Source organism: Perca flavescens, chromosome 7, assembly GCF_004354835.1.
Source record: "Perca flavescens isolate YP-PL-M2 chromosome 7, PFLA_1.0, whole genome shotgun sequence".
Classification (NCBI taxonomy): domain Eukaryota; kingdom Metazoa; phylum Chordata; class Actinopteri; order Perciformes; family Percidae; genus Perca; species Perca flavescens.
In genome coordinates this window covers 8,594,008-8,610,124 of record NC_041337.1, presented here as the reverse complement: position 1 = coordinate 8,610,124, position 16,117 = coordinate 8,594,008, and the positions used below count along the sequence as shown (strand labels likewise).

The 16,117-nt window shown below is 46.1% G+C and overlaps 1 protein-coding gene across 1 annotated transcript in view; it reads right to left on the bottom strand.

The window, feature by feature from the left end:
- Window positions 1-16,117, bottom strand: part of magi3a (membrane associated guanylate kinase, WW and PDZ domain containing 3a) — a 184,968-nt gene that overhangs the window by 27,874 nt on the left and 140,977 nt on the right. The window contains exons 8-10 of the mRNA XM_028582397.1: window positions 14,241-14,347; window positions 9,334-9,534; window positions 1,000-1,638 (exon numbers count right to left, since the gene is read on the bottom strand). Coding sequence (XP_028438198.1) covers window positions 1,000-1,638; window positions 9,334-9,534; window positions 14,241-14,347 — 947 coding nt within the window. The remainder of the gene's footprint in view (window positions 1-999; window positions 1,639-9,333; window positions 9,535-14,240; window positions 14,348-16,117) is intronic.

The following is a 16,117-nucleotide window of genomic DNA, read 5'->3' as shown; positions in this document are numbered from 1 at the left end:
CGATTTAACAACAGAGATGTCACAGCAGCAGCACTGTAACCCAGCCAGATGCAACATACTTCTAAGGATTAGTTCAATGTTGCAGGCTTACCTGGGCCGCAGTGTACCCTTCCAGCCAGTGGTGGAAGAAGTATTCAGATCCTTTACTTAAGTAAAATTACCAATCCCACAATGTAAAAAAATAAATAAATAAAAAATACTCTGTTACCAGTGAAAGTATTGCATCGAAAATGTTACTTAAGTCAAAGTAAAGTGGCCCAAATCAGAAATGGAAGAGATTGGATGCTGTGTTATTTGGGCTGTTCACACGGTCATGAAAAATAAATAAAATATAAATAAAAAAGAAAAAAAAGAAAATCAGATATGAGCTAAGAAATCGGATTTGGGTCACTTTTGCCTGCAGTCTGAACTAAGTACTAAGTGTCATCTGGAAAAGTACTCAACGCAGAAAATTCCTCACATTTTAGAAACCGGAAACAATGAAAACGGTTCTGCATATCAACTGTTTAATCGGCTAGTCATTTCAGCTGGACTTGTGGGCCGTTATGTTGTTGGGTAGTTTAATTTATAATAAAACATAGTATTTTAGCTTTACCTTTAGCTGTCAGATTAATGTAGTGGTACAAAAAGTACAATATTTCTCTCTGTAAATGTAGCGGAGTAGAAGTAGAAAGTGACATGAAAAGAAATTGTACTTAAGTGGGCACCCGGATAGCTCAGTTGGTAGTGCAGGCGCCCATATATAGAGCTTTACTCCTCGAGGCAGTGGGCCCGGGTTCGACTCCGACCTGCGGCCCTTTGCTGCGTGCCATTCCCACCCCCCTCTCTCTCCACTTCATGTCTTCAGCTGTCCTGTCATTAAAGGCCTAAAAATGCCCAAAAGATTATCTTAAAAAAGAAATTGTACTTAAGTACAGCACTTCTGCAGTACAGTAAATGTACTTGGTTACATTCCACCACTGCTTCCAGCAAAGCGAGCTCTCATTCCTGCCGACTCACCTCCCCGGAGCACCAGCACGCTGACCTCGCTGCCCACGGGCAGGTCTTTGAGGATGTCCACCACCTGCGAGTGGCTCAGCGTCTGGACGTTCTGCCTGTTGACCTCCTTGATCACGTCGCCCTTCAGCAGGCCGCGGCACCACTGGGCGTCCAGGATCATCTTCACCTTTTGGCCCAGGGGGCAATCTGCGATGGCGAAGCCGAAACCTCCGGGGCCTTTCACAAGGGGCACGCTCACCAGCTCCGGCTGCAGCAGAGTGGGGTCAGGGCCTTCTGGGTTGGCGACGTGAGAAACGTGGTGGTGGTGGTGGTGGTGGTGGTGTTGTTGTTGTTGAGGGTGGTGGTGGTGGTGGCGTCCGCCGTTGGCCATGGGCGGTACCGCAGCGATCTGCCTGGAGAGGGTGCCTCCGTCTGGGACAGTGTACGGGGGTTCCTGTGGCGTGGACGTGGAAGTGTCCATGGAGGTGGAGGGGCCTCCGGAGGCCTCCTCGCTGCTGCTGGAGTCCTCGGGCAGCGGGTAGCCCCGGCACAGGACCATGTCTACGTACTGGTTGATGGGGACGGACTGGAACATCTGCACCACATCGGCGTGAGTCTTCCCCAACACACATGCCCCGTTGATGTCCACGATCACGTCACCTGAAAAGAACACAGGGCTTTACTGACCTGGACTGATCGCTAACATCTAGGCCTGTAACAATTGTTATATACTTGTCAATTTTTTTTTTAAATAATCGCAGTTTCTTCATTTAACCGCAGTTTATTGCTAACATTAGCTAAGGTCTTAAGGTGTATGACTGGTAATTGTGGATTTTGTTTAGATATGCCAAATTGTAATCACCTAAGTGATTATTAGTAAGACTATATATTTTTAATATTATTTCAATTGTTAGTTGTTGGTACTTGACCCTATACACGTTCATAGCAAACAAAAATGAGAAGGGGGGCGGGGAGGGAGATAGTTATTTTTTTATGATAAGAGCCGTTGTTTACTTCATATTATCTGGGTCACATAACAGTGTGTTCTTGTCTTTTAATGTTTTTAATTAGTTTATTATTGTTTTTTAATTGTTTTCTAACTGCTCTTTAATGTTTTATGTAAAGCAGTTTGAATTGCCCTGTTGCTGAAATGTGCTATATAAATAAAGCTGCCTTGCCTTGCCTAAGGGCCGGGCACTGGTGCTCAACATGTGGAACAGCAACACTTTCAAAAATGTGTTGCGTTCCGTTAGACCCAGAACAGGGCGAAGCCCGCCACATTTCTTCTGGACCAGAAAATAAATAGAATAGAACCCCCCGGGCTGAGACAGGGGTCCACCGGTTCTATTGCACCCTTGGTCAGGAGGGAGAACAACTCCCGTTCCAGGGCTAGAGTTGTTGCTGGGTTGCTGATGATGGCTGCCCAACAGGAGAGCTGCTGCTGGGAGAAACGTCCGACAGCCGGCCCCAAGGCTTCAATTCCTGGCCCCCCGGCCTCTGAAGGCCTAGGCTCCACGGCCCAAAGTTGCGGAGAGGGAAAGCGAGCAGGTTTGAGGAGGTAGCGAACTGGTCTCTCATTGGGGCTCTGAGGCCCATGGTGGCCCCCGGGGTAAGCCGGTGATTGGGGGTATATGCGGACCCCCTTGGCTGACCAGTGAACTGCTGCTTGGTCTGACTCGCCTGGAGTCCGCTCAAGCACCTGTAAAGCAGCCGAGCCGAAAAGTTGCCCAGGCTCCACTGGAACAGTACGGAGGGTCCGCCTATACGTCTCAGACAGCGGTGACTGCGCAAGCCACACCTGGCGGCGAGTCTGAACCAGAGTGGACATTAGGCACCCATGTTCCCTAGACATTAGAGCAAAAGCCTGCAGAGAAGCATCACCGTGGCTGGTGGAGGAATGCCACCTGCTGCAGGTAAGCCAAGAGGGAAAGCATGAGGTGAGAGAGGGAGTTACCAATGCGGCCCATAAGGTTGTCTGTGACCAGACACTGGGGTCGAGGGCACCTGGCATCGGGCCTCAGAGCCTCGTCAGGGGAACTATGAGGGAAGCAATAGTTGGGTCAATAGCTTGACCAGGCCCAATTATGCCGCATCCTGCATGGCTGCCCGAGTTCTTGCATCAGATGTAGGACGGGAGAGAGCTTTAGTATCCCTCCAACATGCATGTAGCTCCTTCAGATATTCATCAGAAGGAGGAACAATAAAAGGCAGAGGGGGCTAGAGTGTGCCTGAAGAAAGCACTAGCCTGCACAGGTTCGGGTTGCCCCCCATCCAGCTGCAAGCGAGCCAGCGCCGCGCGAATCATGGACCCCATGAAGCTGCCATCGGCCAATTCTAATGAGCTATAAGCCGAGGAATGAGAGCCACTCCCTGAAGCAATGCAAGGCCCCTCTTCAGCATACTCATTAAAGAGAGTGGCTGAAGCCGCCATGGAAACCATATCCCCCTCAGCCACAGGCTCAGCAGCGGGTAGACTGGGTGGAATGGAAGGCGGTCCAGCTCAGCAATCTACCTTAGCATACAGCCCGCTAGATTTAGCCTTCTTCCTGGAAGGAGCACCCGCAGCCTCCACGGTCCGACGCTTGTATAGGGTAGGTTGGGCTGGGGTCAACTGCTCTGAAACTGTCAGAACGACCCCCCAGGAGTTCCACCTAGGCCAGCCTAGCAGCCCTCACTGTGCGGGTCAAGTAGCTGCAGTTCATGCAGGGGTCCTCTGAAAGACCCTCCCTTAGTAGCCTCGTGAGACCGTCCTGATGTCGCGAGCTCCAGTTTTCCACTCGCGGATCAGTCTGGCATCTTGAGATAGAGAAGATTTGGAGCCGTTAGCCAAACGACCGGGCCAATCAGCGTTGGTTTTGAGGCGGGGTTAGGTGGTGATAGACCGATGGTTTATCCAATCAGCTAACCAGTATTTTCAGCCAGGGGTAACCCTAATTCTGCTAGCTGCTCGCTAATGCTTTTTTTCTCTTGGATCCTTCTTTTGCAATATGGAGCGGGAACCTGAAATTGTGCCTTTTATTCCTAAATTCTCGTTACACAAACGTTAAATATCCTTTACCGACATGTTGCTTGCTTGCTGAGCTAACGAGCTATGCTTTGCCTGCAGCAGCAGGGGCTTGTGGTTGTATTTTCATACGCTTCGTTGATCTGATTGGTTGATTTGGCCTGTCTATCACCAACATAGGTGATAGATAGATGGTTTATCCAATCAGCTAACCAGTATTTTTGCCCCTTCCCAAAAGTTCTCCAACGGAAAGTTCCCTGATGGATATGCCGAGCAAATGCGAAGCAATCCATCTGGCGGAGTCAGGTTACTCCCTTAGATGTTCGACCCCAAGACAAGGGGGGCAGAGGTCATACAAACACTACAACTATGGAGGGTCCATTGGTAACGGTGAAGAAACCGCCACCAAGCGAGAGCACGCTGCGATGACTAAACCAAAAGAACACGTATAGTGCCGTATTTAACCTGTTACCTTAACTAGCAGGGTAAAACAATAAACCGTACGTGTCGTGAGAGGGAAGCGAGAACACTTTATTCACTGGCACAATAGCTGACAATATCCGTCCCCACACTCCTGACAGTGACCCACCAAGTTAGCCTGAGCGAGAGCACTCCGCTATCTGCGAGCCGACATACAACGGTACAGCAAGAGGGGAGCGAGGACACTCCCTTCACCTTGGGCCCTATCTCAGACCCAGCGCAGAGCAAAGCCCGACGCAACTGTCTTTGCTAGTTTAAGACCGATGCAGTTGTCAATTTCCCGTCCAGCGCCTGCGTCGTTTAAATAGCAAATGCACCTGCGCCCATGGGCCCATGGTCTTACAGGGAGGTGTGTTCAGGGGATTTCTTGGCTCTATCTTGAGTCAGTGGGAAGTGATCGCGCCATTGACCAACAAAAACCTGGTCTAAAGTCAATAGCACAGCATTTCATGGTTATTTTAACAGCAAATTAGTAAAATACGCCTAGACTTATGCACTGTGCGCGGACACAGTGACGAGACGGCCGACCCTCGGCAGAAAAGGCAGTTGGACTGATCAGTCATCAAAGCGACGATACGTCTCCATAACAGCATGCGGCGCCCAAAAATGAAAACCGGCAGCTGATTGGACAAACGCGTCACGTGGGTCCCGTTTCTCCGGAAATTCAAAGACATTCTGTCATGGTGGGATACGATCTCATATTGTACTAAAATAGTTCACCGAAACGTGTTTTTGAAAACATTTTAAGCGAGAAATGGGCCATGCAGTTGCTGAATCTGCCATGACCGTCTGTCTTTGAATTTCCGGAGAAAACAAACCACGTTCGTCCAATCAGCTGCAAGTTTTCGGGCAACAATACAGATTAGCGCTGCCTGCTGTTATGGAGACTTATTACGTCTTGTCTCTTTGGTGTGTTCTGAGGCACTTTTTGGACCAACACCGGGAGATTGATAAGTCCGACTGGCTTTTCTGCCGACGGTTGGCCGTCTGGTTGGTGTCTAACTGCCTACACACACACACACACACACACACAAAAGATTACAAATAAAAATATTACGGTGCAAATCCGCCTTCATAATATCAATGCGCCAAGGTCCAAACGCGCCTGGCTTTTAAAGGGAATGGGAGATGACCCTCTGATTGGTTTATTGCATGTTACGCCCAAAACACACCTATGAATTAATGAAGACAGTAAGTACAACCCTTTAGAACCATGCGCCCGTCGCACGGACACTTTTTTCCGCCGTCAAACCTTACATATATGTCAATGCGTCAAACTAGCAAAAGTGGATCAGGACACGCCCTAAACACACCTGCGCCAGGCGCTTCACGCCGTGCGCTTAGATCGTTAAAATAGGGCCCTATATGTTGAACTGGTGATTACAGTTACAGTAATCCTTAACACCGAGCGAACGCGCTCACGTTAGTAACGGAGGTTACACGTTTATCAGATAAGGACGGTCACTGACGTCACTCAGCGAAAGCGCCCAGCCACTGTGAAACAAACAATCGTATACAGGAGAGGGAACCTTCACTGACACAATAGGGACACAAACGAAATCAATCTTACCGAGTGTAGAAGTTGCGAGTGGGTCCGGAGCGTCCGCCAGTCCGGGGCTTGGTCTGAAGCCCAACGGCGAATACACCGTCCCCTTCCCTGAAGAGGGACAGCTCGGCCGCAGCCTTTGGAGGGCAAACAAATCCGCAAGGCTACAAGCGGCGGGCTTAGTAATAATCAGTAGTAGTCTTTAGTTTTCAACTAAAGCTAATGCTACCACAGACTGCAGACGACCTGCGTAGCGAGAAGATGAAAAAGGAATGCGCTCGGGGATGACACCGGAAGTTAATACCTTGGCCAGGGTCACCCCGAGATAACAGGTGACTTTGTTGATATATAAATACTCGACCTGCGCAAGCGCCATACGGAACGCAACATCACGAATTGGTCGATTGGTTGGGGTCAGAGCTCTGGTTGGGGTTAGGCATTTGAGCTCGAGCGGTTAAGGTTAGGATAGCCGATTGGTCAGGGCATAGGACCTGAACAAATCAGGTTACGTTACCTTGCGTAAGCATGGACGGCTAGCCAATAGTAGCTATTGAAGGGCGGGTCTTGGCGTGACCATAGTGGGAAAAGAAATATTGCATATGATACGGAATCTATTCAGTGTTAAAGCACTGCCTCTGGCGGTTAGGATGAAATGGACGTCATGATGGGCTTTGGGCAACACTGATTGACATTTTTCACAATTTTCTGACATTTTACAGACCAAACAACTAACAAATTAATCAAGAAAATAATCGACAGTTTGATTCTAATGAAAATAATCGTTAGGGGCAGCACTAGTCGCTGCCAAAGGTATCACCATAAATGAAATGATACAAATCGAGCTGGATTGCATAAGTAGAATCTGTATCTGTTTTTCCTTCTGGCCGTCCAACTCTTTCAAAAAATTCAAAGATGTTAATGGAGATGTAGAGAGCAAGCGAGAGTATGACATAGAACAAGATCACTGACATGCTGTTCTCTTCTTCCACCTTTCATCTCCTGTAAGGTGGGTGGGGGGGGGGGGGGTGGGGGGATCTCTCATCACCCCTGGCCTGGCTGACATATAGGCCTGGATGGCCGGCTGAATCGCTGACTAGCTACAGTAGCTGGCTGTAAGCCCAGCGGAGGATTCAGCCCACCTACACAATCAATACGCTTCCTTAGCAAACACAGATAAGGTTTCACACTCAAATGAGCTCCATATCCCAAAGTAGTGCCATGTTCAGGGCCCACTACACATCGCTTTTATGACTCCTCTAATAATTAACCATCCACACAATAACATTGGCAATGTAGGTAAACGATAAAGAGTCTCCCACACTTAAAACATTCTACCCTTGGCATAAATAAATGCCTCAGGCATGTAGTCAGAAACGCTTAAATGCAAAAGGATATTACATGAAGTTCCAGTTCGGCACTTGCGATGAAATTAATTACATTCATTTTTTAGTTCAATCACTTATCCTCCTTCTCAAGGGAAATGAAACGTGGAACATAATTACTCTCTCTGTTCTAGTTTCACGTTGATTCTCCGCAGCAGAGTTTACAGAAAGCAGACTACTAGGCTACTGCATTAGCACATTGTGCGGATAAGCAGGCTCGGTCACTCACCAGCCTTTGCAGGCCTATTAAATATTTAAATTATGGCTGCATATAAAAATCTGGGTGTCAGCCGTAAACTGAACATGTGCTTTATTGACGGACGTTTCCTATTTTTAGAGCCGCTCCACTGAACACTATAGACTATAAATGTTTGCCTTTGCTTGATCAAGCAATGTGACATTCACGGTAAAGAGCCACTTTGGTGTTTTTTTTTCTCTAAATGTGTTTGTTTGTGTGTACCCGGGGTACATAAAAACTGTATTATGTACAAGTACGTATGCTGATGCCAAGTCAAGTGTCACTGTGTGACTAGGCATACGTGTGAATGTGACACTGGATTATGTTTAGTTTAGACAAGTTATAAAAAGCCCATTTGTCTTGCCGTAACTCTTCCTCCTAGTAATTCCTGCTTGTATTACTTTGCATTACGGACACGTAGGATGGCGTCTAGTCTGGATCAACGGAAGGACATTTCCAGGATAATTGAGGGACATCCTGCGTGTGGCTCAGGCGCAGGATGTCCCTCGCCTCCCGCTCTCTGTTTGTTGCCCTTCTCAAACTCTGTTCGCTTCGGAAAACGACAACCAGCTTCGAGCTAGCAAGCTACGCACTGAAAATGGCGAGTTTTGAAGAAAATTTGGATCGTGCAACAAGGCAGGCCTTCTTCGTTCTTTCGGGGAATGAGTGTAAAGATTTACAAAGAATATCGTGAGCTTAGAATTATAAGGTTCTATCTCCGTTTAGGGTAGTTCTGAGATATTGAGCATCAAAGTTTTTACATCCCAGCTGGCGAAACTGTTATGTAGTATGATCTACTATTAATAACTAACAAAATATTTTTTTTACAAAAATAACACCACACAGGCATTACTAAACACCGAATGGATCAGATTATGTCAAAAACTCAATTTCGACCAAAAGTGGAGATAGAACCTTGTAATTCTGAACTCACGATATGTGTGCGGCATTTCCTCTCTAACTGGGACGTTTTGGGACTGATTGGTGGGATTGCTGTGGAGGAAGTACACACGGAGATACACTGGTAAGAGCAAATGAGGTTTAACCATGTATCGGCTGATCTAAATAGCTCACGTCACTGTATTGTGTGAAGAGTTAACTTCATTTAAAGGGATACGCCACCGTTTGTTGAAATAGGGCTTATCACGGTCTGACCTGGCTGTAGATAGGTGGGCCAACGCATTTTTTGTCTCAGTGCAAGTAATTAGGTTGTTTTTTTTGTCTTTTGTCGGCTCACTTTTACTCACAACATGCTAACCGGCAACATAGGATTACATTCACTACGCTAAGCTAACTAGCGGTGGCGCTGCCGGTGTTGCACCGGACTAAAACAATGCATGCACAAAAAAATGCGTTGGCCCACCTATCTACTGCTATTTCAACAAACGGTGGCGTATCCCTTTAATATTGTATTTGGAGTTTTCTTTTGTATGGTGCAAAAGACAAAGTTCCTTCCTGAGACCATTTAGCAGAGCCACCGTCGCTGCGATTGTGATTCTTTCAAAGAAATTCAAAGAACCCAGAGTGGTTTTTTTCTCCTATCCCAGAAGGAGTGTGTGGTGTAGCCAGACCTTACTCCACAAGGCTGTGGAGATAGGTCAGGCAATGCGAGACTAGATGGAGTCTTACTGCTAAGCTAAAGTGCAATACAGATACTGGAGTGCACTTTTATAAACAGTAGTGTCTGTGGGGAAAGAAAGACTACCTGAGGCGATCTTGTTGTCATGTGCGGCAGGCCCATCCGGAAGGACGTTTTTGACCTGAAGGAACTCATCGGGTCGGTCTCCTCCGATGATGGTGAACCCGAAGCCCTGGGGGCTTTTTCTCAGTGCTGTCTGCAGGATGGAGCCCTGCAGCTGAGACGGATCTCGTGTGAAGCCCCGCACTCCCCTAGCGGGCTCCTCCGCTGTGGGATTGGCGGTGGGAAAAGAGGAGAGAGAGATTTACAAGAGTTAATGGACAGGGAAATGCAGAAAAATATCTTTAATGGCCTAATTACTGTAATTACCAAACTGCTTCTGTTGCTTCCGCGCCTGAACAAATTACGTAGCTCTAGTCTTACAATAAATAGTGAGATATACAATTCATCTTTAATATCAAATGAAGTCACGGTGGCGTGACGTATTTAAAGTTCACCGGTTTCCGTGCCTCTCTATGTGCTGTGGTACGTGTATGTGAAAATGTGCCCGGGGTATGAAGGGAAACTGACAAGCTTGCTCACAAATTGCCATCTGTCTCCATCATAACAACATTGGCACAGTGGCAACGTGTCTGACAGCACGTCACTCACTGCTAGTAATTACACAAACGCTCCGAGAGCATCGGGATTTAAGTGCAAACTCAAACAAATCCCGCCGAAAGAAAGCAAAGCCAATAAAGCCGACAAACATCCAGTTATTGCAAAATGTCTATATTTTTGCCCTAGTCTCACAGCAAATAAGCAATTCCTTTCACTGCAGTGATAAATAAGTCCTGAAATACACCTGACATTTTCCAGGTAAACTTTTCATTGCAAATTTCCTTTGTGCTGCCTGCAGGATGTGTAAATAGGGCAAATTGTGTGTGTGTGTGAGAGAGAGAGAAAGAGAGAGAGATAAGAGCGATGAGACAGACATAGAGAAATAGAGTTAGCTTTTGCCAGAAAAGTCGGGAAATTCTAAAATTCGGGAATTTCTGAGCCTAGGAGACTGCGAGTTAAATGCTGTGTCCCTGCACGCTGCTGGGCTTCTTCTCTGGCAGTTTCCACACCGATAGATGGTGGGACATCAATCTCATTAGGGGAGGGTACAGATAGAAGACCCCCCTCCCCCCTCCCCCCTTCTTGCCCCCGCCTCCCACACCAGTCCCAATGTGTCATGGGATTGTGATTTACATAACTGCGTCGCAATTGCCAGACGAACGTGACCTGCTCTGAAGAAGAAAAAAAAAAAAAAAAAAAAAGATTATGATTAATATGATATTCCATCATCGCAGCGGTGTCAGAGAGAAATCTTTCAAGATTATGTATGTAAATGAATGTGTATGCATGCCCGCCAACGGTGCAATCACGTGAAATTCCTCGTGACAATTTAAGATGCGTGTGTAATGTGTGTGTTTGACAGGATTCAGACCGCCCAGGCCTTCCAGTGGTCCCACACTATGTCAAGAGACCGTCGGCGCTGTTTCGTACATGATCGCCACGAAAGCAACACTGACAGACGAGGAGAGAGAGAGAGAGAGAGAGAGAGAGAGAGAGAGAGAGAGAGAGAGAGAGAGAGAGAGCCTATACACCGGAGCTATGTTTACATGGTCTTGATTAAGCTGTGGGCCACAAAAGGGACAGTGTGTATTCCCGGGGTGAAGTGATTATGTGGAAATGTCAGACAGGATTGTCAGCGCAGTAATTATGGCCGAGCACAGCGCTGCGTCTTGCTCCTGTGCTCTGCGGCACTGTCTGGGAGGTCAAGCAAGCCAGCCTTGTCAAAACAGCGTTTAGATGCCGCCGCACGTATATACGTCCCCACACTTGCGCAAGACCACTAGCCATTAATTGTCATTAACAAGGGGTGGGAAGGTGCAGAGTGTGCACAGAGGGTGGGGGTGGGGTGGGGGGGGGGGGGCGCTGTGGAAGCTGGAGGCGGTGGCACACAGAGGAAATATCATCCACCGACTGCAGAGAGGCTCAGCTGTGGGAGGAGGGGGGTCTGCGGGCAACAGAGAAGAGGCAGACAGTTCTGTCTCAGGGCTGTCTGAGATACGGAGGCTAGTTAGAATACTAATGTGGTCATTCTTTGTGCGTGCGTGCAAAAAAGAGTATAATAATTCTTTTTCGTGTTAGAACAACACAGGGGGCTTCCGCTTCTCAGAGCTTTACACTGCCTGAGAGGCCGGGGCGATTAGACCAGTCGAGCGCTCGCATTCACCACAGGTGGAAAATGAACAGATGACCCAGTAAAAATGCAATTTGTGACCGTAAGTCACTCTGGACCGCCATCCCCTCTCTGCCTCCTCCTCTGTCTCTCCGCTCTTCTTCCCTTCCTCCGCTCTAAAAAGGGATCTCTGAACTGCGGTCGAACTGGCTGGGCCAAAAGCATTTACAAAGAGACCTCAGAGCTCGCCCAATTTCATAATCTACTTGTCAAAATGAATTCTGCCGCCCAGTGAAGCGCTGCTCCATTATTCAAATTGAATATCACTGCTTCAGAGGCAATGGGCTGTTTATCAGCAGCCTGTCAACTGTTAAAACATCTTCCAGACAGACATCTCAGCATGAAGAGCATGATAAAAGTGCTCCAGTGTTTGGATAACACATCTAATAAAAAAAGTGAACTGAACTGACTGAAAAAAAAAAAAAAAAGCTAGAACTATAAAGGCTCCAACCTGCGTCTTAATAACGCTGCGTCTTCATGACGCTGGCACCTGCGCTGCATCTCATGGAACAGCAGGAAGACCCGGGACACATGTAACAGTTACTGAGCTAAAGCGCAATGGGCCGATGGGTTGACGCTGCTTATTAATATCACCGCCATCTGATACAGTGGGTTAGCTATCATCAGCCTGTGAAGAAGGATGGACGACGCGTCCCCACCTCCTCCCACTGTACAAAAGTGAAGCCAAAATATCCCGGATACGGGCGCTGCCGTCTTGTGATTTTGGAGCCAGAGTCTGCGCAGTAGTGATCGGGCGAATCACAGCTGTCAATCACGACGTGATCACAACTACCTAAAATGACTGAAACCGTCTTTTGGGGAAAAAAACAAAAACATGTGACGTGTTTGATGTTTTTTTTGTTTGGTCCGTGTTCCATCCGCTAACGTAGAGAGAGCAGGAGTTATGACCTATACTGTAGACAACCACCGGGGGGCGATGCAGATGTTTTGGCTTCACTCATACAGTGTATGCATCTATCCCATAGACGTATTCAAATAATCTACCCGTTAGCTACATACTGGCTGCTACTAAACCTTATTGCTAATAAATGTTGGATTCACACACAAAGTCTCGGTCATAGGGTTAGCAAACGGAGACCTTTGGCAACACTGACGCCAACCCTTGCCGCCCGATTGGGTCATGACATCGCCAGTTATGAGACTAAGCTACTAACGTTACCATGGCAACAACCAGCAACGGTCGAAGTAGACATGCCGCGTCCCGTTTACCCCGGCATGCGCATCCCCAGTATATGAAAATGTTAACGAGCTACACGGTTTGGGCGTGTTAGTTTCAACGCAGATTAGTTCTTCTACTGGAGCTAAAAACACAAAACGGAGATCGCTTTTGGAGGACTTAAAGGTCCTACGACATGCTGCTTTTTTTGGATGCTTTTATATAGACCTTAGTGGTCCCCTAATACTGTATCTGAAGTCTCTTTTATATAGACCTTAGTGGTCCCCTAATACTGTATCTGAAGTCTCTTTTATATAGGCCTTAGTGGTCCCCTAATACTGTATCTGAAGTCTCTTTTATATAGACCTTAGTGGTCCCCTAATACTGTATCTGAAGTCTCTTTTATATAGACCTTAGTGGTCCCCTAATACTGTATCTGAAGTCTCTTTTATATAGACCTTAGTGGTCCCCTAATACTGTATCTGAAGTCTCTTTTATATAGACCTTAGTGGTCCCCTAATACTGTATCTGAAGTCTCTTTTATATAGACCTTAGTGGTCCCCTAATACTGTATCTGAAGTCTCTTTTATATAGACCTTAGTGGTCCCCTAATACTGTATCTGAAGTCTCTTTTATATAGACCTTAGTGGTCCCCTAATACTGTATTTGTTAGCCTTGACCAACTGCCCTTCTTCGCTCGTTTGAAAGCCACGATGTCTCTCTCTTTCTCATGGGTGGGCCAAATTCTCTGGGCGGGCAAAGCAGAGAAAGGGGAGGTAACCTTTCCCCTTATGATGTCATAAAGGGAAGATTCCAGATCGGCCCATCTGAGCTTTCATTTTCTCAAAGACAGAGCAGGATACCCAGGGCTCGGTTTACACCTATCGCCATTTCTAGCCACTGGGGGACCATAGGCAGGCTGGGGGAATGCATATTCATGTTAAAATAAACTCATAAAGTGACATTTTCATGCCATGGGACCTTTAAAAACCCAAACGTAGCAATGTAAATGTAGCGTAAATCAAGAGTCAAAGACTGAAAATATGCTCTCATCATCACTTTGTGCTCCCTCTCTCTCTTAAATTCCAGGATGCAATTTAGAGCAAATGATCTCACTTCCTGTCTATTTTCCCTGATGACCAGAAAGAGTAAAACTTCCTGGCCCTCAATCTAAACTGTGATATTTAATGTAAACATTGCAGAACTGATTACAGACACCAATGTCTATAATGTTGAGTTAACCTATTTGTTATGCCAGCATTCAATTCCTGCTTCTCTTAAAACACATTGACATGTCTTAATGTGGTTTTGAGTTTCAAAATAAATCCAAATTTCCTGAACTGACATTTTCTCCCTACTCCTCTCTCCCCATTGCCACTTGTTTACATACCATTCAGGATAAAGTGAGTGACAACGGAGTGACAAGATTGTCTCACTCCACTGCAGAATCTTTCCTCGCTTGCAAACAACTGTAAATAACAACTGTGCCATTTCTGCTCCAGAGGGCTTGCTTGTCAGTGAAGTTACCTGAGGGTGTAGCTGCCGGCGGCAGCACTGCAGCGGGCGTGTCAACGCTGAACTTTCTCTTAGCTTCCTGTACTGGATTCTCAAACTGGGTCTTCTGGTTGATGTGGCTGCACAAGGGAGAGAAAAAAAAACATTAGATGAAGAAGAACTCTAAATAGGTACAAAATTGTGAGATAAAGCTTTGCTCTGCGTAGGCAATACTGTACGTTTCCATCCTGTTTTTGTCGGCATACCGCTCATCACAATTCTACTATTTTTATTAGCGCTGTCAGTTAAACGCGTTATTAACGGCGCTAACGCAAACCCATTTTAACGGCGTCAATTTTTTCATCGCGAGATTAACGTTCTTTTTGGCCTAGCAAACTTTGTAGTTTTTTTTCCACATGCTGTTGCAACAACTAGTAACGTTAGAAAAACTACAACACCACACCGGATCTAGCTAGACCGGAAACAAAACAACAGGCACTCCGCGCACACTTGTTTGGGCTCGCGAGCCGGCCAAAGAGTAGTAGGCTGACGTTACGTTTGAGTAGATGGCGAGCCGGGAGACGTCGAAATGGATGCCAATAAGATTCTGAATGGAAAGATTTTAAAAAGTTGCCAAATGGTTCCATTGACGAGACCAAAGTGATGTGTGTGTTTAGTCGTTGTGAACTGAGCTATCATCGCAGCACGTCCAGTCTGAATTAACACATGGCCGAGCACACAGCTGACGCCAATTCTCCGCCCCCTCGTCAAAGCCCGGCGACAAAAGCACAAAGCAAGCCGATCCACTTTTCCATGTTGATAAGAGCATTAAAATGAGAAAAAAAATAATGGGACAAAAAGAAATCAAGGGACATTTAGAAGAGATAAAAATGTGCGATTAATTGTGAGTAAACTATGATATTAATGCGATTAATCGCGATTAACTATTTTAATCGTTTGACAACACTAAGTTTTATTCATGCAGTTACCTACACACAGTCTGACTGCCAGCTAATGTTTCTGCTGCTGTATTCATCGGTGTTCTCTTCTTGGGCGTGACGTTACCTATGCTAAAACCATTATGAAAAAACGAAAACTAAAATAACACCATACTGCCAGGTTAAAAAAAAACTACTAAAAAAGAATTTAAAAAATTAACGGAAATCATTTCAGTTTTAGTTCTTTTTGGGGGAAATTGAATGGAGTTTACATTCCAGATGAGATGGTGCAATTGCCTCACATCGGACACTAAAGTAGTAGAAGCTTAAAACACCTGGCCATTCCTGTACAGTTCTCCAACCATGTATTTTGTATATATATATATATATATATATATATATATATATATATATATATATATATATATATATATACATACTTCCGAGATACTTCCAAACCCTAACCTGTGTATGCCAGAAGTGTAACACATACAGACACATGAATAGAGAGCATGTCCAAACCTCAAAAAAGAAAAGAAAAAAAAGAATCGACATTCCCAGTGAATTCAAAGAGAATTGGAATGAGAGGATGAGTAGCAATCTTTGCTGTGATCGTCCACATTGCCATTATGGGATCAGCGTCTGCCCAATGCAATTATGATCCCGGGATCAAAAGATTAAATGAACCGAAGATGAATATGAACGACAACGTGCCTCATATGACATGCCAAGAGAGGCTGAAAATGAACAGCCTTGCTAACTCCGGATGTGCGGTACTACAGTATACTTTGGGAAATTTGCACCAAACTAAATCTAAAAACAATTAATGATATGAGGTCACACCTGTGTGCTGAATCATTGCCTGCTACCTAGATGAATTGTCCCCTCCACGGTTAGATGGTAATGGAGACGGGTAGCTCATCTGCGTAATGAGTTGTAAATCCCGGTCATGACAGCACCTTGGGAAGGCAG